Source organism: Buceros rhinoceros, unplaced genomic scaffold (genome assembly GCF_000710305.1).
Source record: "Buceros rhinoceros silvestris isolate BGI_N320 unplaced genomic scaffold, ASM71030v1 scaffold12175, whole genome shotgun sequence".
NCBI lineage: Eukaryota > Metazoa > Chordata > Aves > Bucerotiformes > Bucerotidae > Buceros > Buceros rhinoceros.
Genome location: NW_010413457.1, coordinates 10,171 through 15,754, shown reverse-complemented (window position 1 = coordinate 15,754; position 5,584 = coordinate 10,171). Strand labels below are relative to the sequence as shown.

The 5,584-nt window shown below is 37.1% G+C and overlaps 1 protein-coding gene across 1 annotated transcript; it reads left to right on the top strand.

The window, feature by feature from the left end:
- Positions 1-241: 241 nt before the first annotated feature.
- On the top strand, positions 242-5,354 carry LOC104493966 (ephrin type-A receptor 7; the record flags this gene model as incomplete). The annotated part of the gene is made up of 2 exons (XM_010136738.1): positions 242-306; positions 4,677-5,354. Coding segments are annotated over 2 exons (743 nt in total), but the record flags the coding sequence as incomplete, so codon positions are not given.
- Between the last annotated feature and the right edge of the window lie 230 nt (positions 5,355-5,584).

The following is a 5,584-nucleotide window of genomic DNA, read 5'->3' as shown; positions in this document are numbered from 1 at the left end:
CGGTTTAAGCAATGAAATTGTTAAGATTAATGTATATCTGCTTATATATGAATGGTACATAATAATTTAATCATCAGTTAAATACAAGTAAATGCATTTTTAATAATATAAATAAAAATAGCAATTTGTACAAAAAATTATTTTTTTATAACTCTTTTTATTCAGACTTTGGTTTTATATTCCTACTTATATTATCAAACAATGGTAATTCTTTTTCTTCCTCTTTTTTTTTCTTTTTTAGTAATATTGCTGGACTCTAAAGCACAACAGACAGAGTTAGAATGGATTTCCTCTCCTCCCAATGGGGTAAGTACTTCAGGCAAAAATTAAGTTTCCAAAGACGGGTAGTTACTTTACTAAAGAGATTGAAAGACTGGCTTAAAACTAGCTCCTCCTCATATTTCTCTCAGTAATCATACCAAGTGTTTATGACTTTTTCATTTTTAGAATGAAGAGTACCTCAGGTTACAGTGTACAAATGTGCAAGCTAATTAAAAGGAAGAGTCTCTTTAGAAACTCACCTAAATGCTCTTGGTAGCTTTATGTTTTGTAGTGTAATCCTTTGTGTTGTACCAGAAAGCTCTGTATATTTATAACATGGTATTTTAAATCACTTTTTTCTTCTTCCTTTAGAAACAGCAGATTTACTTCTGTGTGGAAACTTTCTAAAAATATGTTTTTCATTTTCTGTATAATGGGTGATCATAAATTTGTTTATGATATTTTCTTTGTAATTGAATAGCACAGATTGAAGTGCTCTAAAATAAAAACATTTATACTGCAGATGTGTTTGAAATGACATTCCGAACTTGAAACATCCCCAAGTCTTGAGTAGCTTGATATATGGAAGTAGGCACAAATTATGTGGTTAAGGCCACCTCCAGCTTACAAATTAATCTCAGGGTACTCCATGAAATGTACCATTGTAAAGCAAACATCGTTATAAAAATAGAAACATTGGTATTATTGTCTTATTTATTATATATGTCAAGTTGAGAATTGCTGCTTTCAGTCTGAGTTAAAAGTGGTACAAAAATCGTTCTTCCTCAAACCTTGTGGAATGACATTTCCAGGAAGATATAATGGGTATATTGTCCTACCTTAGCACAGTCCTACCTTAACTCAGTCTGACAAATCACAGATTATATAGACAGTTCTTACTCATGGAAGCGGTCTTGTTGAATCCCTTGCAACTCTTTTCATGAACAAGGACTTGGGGGATCAGGCCGTTAATCTTCAGTACATTAAGAAATCTGGTGCCCGAAGAGCGTGAAGTGTGAGTGGGGCCATAAAAGTGTAACAAATCCTTTAAATAAGAAGAATGAAAATCTGAAAGTGTCTTTCTTTAAGAGCAAGATCGTAAAATCAATACAAGCATAAACTGGAAATGAATCTAAGGACTTCAGAAAGAATGTAATGCGAGCTCCATGTGTGTGATGGCTAATAACCTCAGCATCAGTGTTTTGCGCTGATTGAAGCCTTTACCAGAGGTGCTTGAATGATTAGCTTGGTGGCAATTACATTAGGCTAACCTGTAGATAATGAAGGATGCGTCAACACATGTTACACATGTCAGCATACTGAAAGATGAAAGTAGAGTCAAATTCAACAAATAGTAAGCGACAACTTTCAGAAGTAGAAGCCAATTCCAATCAGGAATTAAAAGTGAATCAAAGCTAATGACTGGATTCGTATGCATGAAAATGTTCAGAAATACTTGCCTGTAAATTAGCATAAAAGTACCATTTTAATGTAATTTTGAAAATAACATTTTTCTAGTTTTAATTACTGGATTTTGTACTATGCTGAAAAATCTTCATGGGAATAAACTTAAAGTCTTCTTGAGAAAAATTACCGCATCATCACAGTACAGAATGTGTCAGCCAGACACTCGCTAAATGCCTCATTCAGCTGCAAATGTTACGTGTAACAGCGATCTCAAACGTTAAGACAACTAATAAGTTAAAGTGCCGTATGCTGAAGCCAAGAGAACAGGACAGATTCAAATAGGTTGTGTCCATATCACTGCATGTTGCAGCAGGACAAAGAAAAGTTGAATTTTCTTGCTGTAAAAGCTAAACTGGAATTGAGCGCTTAAAAAAGATTTTAATGAAACATGATCTCAGATGGCATAGGTGAAAATATCCTGAAGTACTGATGTATTTTTTTTTCCTCACCGAGAAGCAGGTACACCTCCAATGGACTACTTGAAAGAATAGCTTGGTTGTTACGTAATTGAATCACAAGTCCCATTTCCTTATTGTTGTAGGAAAAGAATGCTCCATGGCTTTGGGAAAATATGGGAAGATAGACTTCAATGTTTAATGCTAGGAGTAATGTAAAGTAGGGCTTCTTATCTGAATTTAGTGTTTGTATTGTTTTCCTTGACTAGTATAAAAATCTCTCTGATACTAAGTAGCCACATGTAGTGGGCTTTTGACTCCAAAAAGGTTCATTTGCGTTATGTTACAAAAAATGGTTTGATTTTGCTAAATGTATTCTCTTTGTTTGTTGTTTTGCTTTCTGGTTTTGTTTGGATGTTTTTTTTTTTTTGGAGGGGTGGGGTGTGGATATTTGTTTTGATGGAGCAGTCCATGTCAAAACCCAAGGAGTTGTGTGGTACAGTAGAGTTACTTTCATTTTAAAGATACAATATGTCATCTAACTGGAATATCTCATTGCAGAATCTGTCTTGGTGTTTCGAGGGAGGACTGCTTACACAAAATAAAAAATCAAACAGACAAAAAAACCCCAAACCAACTAAAAACTAAAAAATCCCAACTCCATCACTACCTGATGTGAGGCAAAATATAAAATTCAGCAAGATTTTAGGCTTCGTGCCTTTTTTTTTTACTATCTTTGGTGGGTTTTTTTCCTGTATTTTCTTTTTTGTTTGTTTTTGTTTATTGAACCACAGCCAAAAACCTCAGTCCAGGGCCCGGTTTTTTCTTTTCCTCATTTTTACTAGTTCTTATAGAGGGTGAAGAAAATCTTAATCATTCAGGTCTAATAAATCTACTCTGAAGATAGACTTTCTTCTGTTCTGAGTTTAATACATTTCCATATGTAATCAGTTAACTCCATGAGCATTTAATAATCTATTTCAATCATTTAATACCGTATGCATACATAATACCACACATACCACATCTATATTAACTGTAGGTCTTTGAAATGAGCTTTAATATTTACAGCTCCTGTGCATTTCAGCATCCGCATCCACGATATGTTTTGTGGTGATAACTCCCAGCGCCAATTCAGACGCATCTGCCTTTTCTTGGAGCAGTTCACCAACATTAACACGATCTCATTTGCTGTCAAATAGGCTTGTAAAGTACTGTATACTGTATGGCTCCCAGTCTGGGAAACCAGTGCCTTCCTCACTTGGTTACTGGTGTAAGGAATGTCAAAGGGTGCTCTGGCCTGCAGAGGTGCTGAGTATGCTAGTCCCCCAAAGCACTTAAGCACATGCTTACCATTAAGCTCATAAGTACTGTCATTGATCTTAAGCGTGAGCTTAAGTGCATTATTGACACAGGGCCAGAGGGCTAAGTGCCATAAGGAGAAGTCATGGTTGACTATATTATCGGGTGAGGATAGCTCAACCTCCCTCCTAATTTATTACAGCTGTGGTTTCTGCAGTGAATTAAATGTTACAAGAAATATGAAGAATAAAAAAAAAAGGTGAGAGACAGTGTTTTGGTTACACCTGGGCAGATCCGCCTGGTTGATTTCAGTGGAACATTTGTCATTGCCAGAGGTGCAAATTCTCACGCCGCTGAAGGCTGTTAAAGACTACTGGGCTACCAGTAAGACTATCAGTTTGTGATGTAGTTGGTATCCTAAAGAGGGAAAACCAACAAAACCCAGGCTTTGAACCAGTGAGCTTTCAGTCATATGGGTTGTTCTTAATTACGCACGTAATCTCATGGTTCATTTGAACTCTCAGCTAAATGAAGTTTTCTCTGTTTAACGTGGCTGCAGCCATTCAACAAAATGCAAGGTGAGGAGCTCTTGCTTACCTCCTTTTGTAAATAAAACAGGTGGTGGACTGAACAAAAAAAGGGACAAAAAGTGTTTTCTTGATTTCAGATTTTTAATTCTGTCCATTTTCTCTTGCCCTTCTTATGCTGCTTTCATCAGCAAAATTTGACTCACGAGTTTCAGGACCCGGCCCCACGCTTTCTGTTCAACTGAAAGTTCCACTGAAAGTTTTATGTACTGTAACATTAGGCAATTTCAGTTGCTGAGAATTCACTGATTTTAGGTTTCTCTGGAAGTGAAGCTGCCTCCCTCCTTTTGGTCTCTGCTTACACAAAACTGTCATGACCGTAGTGAAACATGGGTAGAGCCCAGTGTGTAATCAGAACTTGGTACACTGAACAGCCTCCTCTGAAGCTTTCCCTTTACAGCTGTGCCATGATATGACAGTGATTGTTTAGAAGTTATTTATATGTGGGAAAGACATGGGGAGGGAGAGGGAGCCTGCAGCTGTGTTAATATGTATTTTCCTCATTTGGGTGCTTAAGAATATTGTAACGATAACCTACTTTTCATGAAGCGATACTGTTAAAAAGGAGGAAGGCTTAAGTTGTGTGAAGCTGCTTAAAATACACAGTAGTTTACATCTGGTGGTGTACTTGTTTTGTATTACTAACTGTTTGTTATTGTTTTAGTGGGAAGAAATTAGTGGACTGGATGAAAACTACACTCCTATACGAACATACCAGGTATGCCAGGTGATGGAATCAAACCAAAACAACTGGCTTCGGACTAACTGGATTGCAAAAAGCAATGCACAAAGGATTTTTGTAGAACTGAAATTCACTCTGAGGGATTGTAACAGTCTTCCTGGAGTTCTGGGGACTTGTAAAGAAACTTTTAACTTGTATTATTATGAAACAGACTACGACACTGGCAGGAATATCCGAGAAAACCAATACGTAAAAATAGACACTATTGCAGCAGATGAAAGTTTTACCCAGGGTGATCTTGGGGAGAGAAAAATGAAACTTAACACAGAGGTGAGAGAAATTGGGCCTTTGTCCAAAAAAGGATTCTATCTTGCATTTCAGGATGTAGGGGCCTGCATTGCTTTGGTCTCTGTCAAAGTCTACTACAAGAAGTGCTGGTCCATCATTGAGAACTTAGCTATTTTTCCTGACACAGTGACTGGCTCAGAGTTTTCCTCTTTAGTTGAAGTACGAGGAACTTGCGTCAGCAGTGCAGAGGAGGAGGCGGAGAACTCGCCGAAGATGCACTGTAGCGCGGAGGGAGAATGGTTAGTGCCTATTGGAAAATGTATCTGCAAAGCAGGATACCAGCAAAAAGGAGACACATGTGAACGTAAGTAAACATACAACCTGGTGTAGTATGTACCTCATAGGTCATGTTCTACCAGCTTTTTTTTTGTTTTGTTTTCCCCAAAATAAATGTCATCAGTCTGCTTTCAAAGCTTTTGGATCCTCAATCTGTAAACTTCACACTGGCTAATCTGAACCAGTCAGCCCTTCTTGATGTAGAAATTAGCAGCTGCATACTGAATTTTGAAATTTAAACAAGAAAAGTTACAGTTGTATGAAGC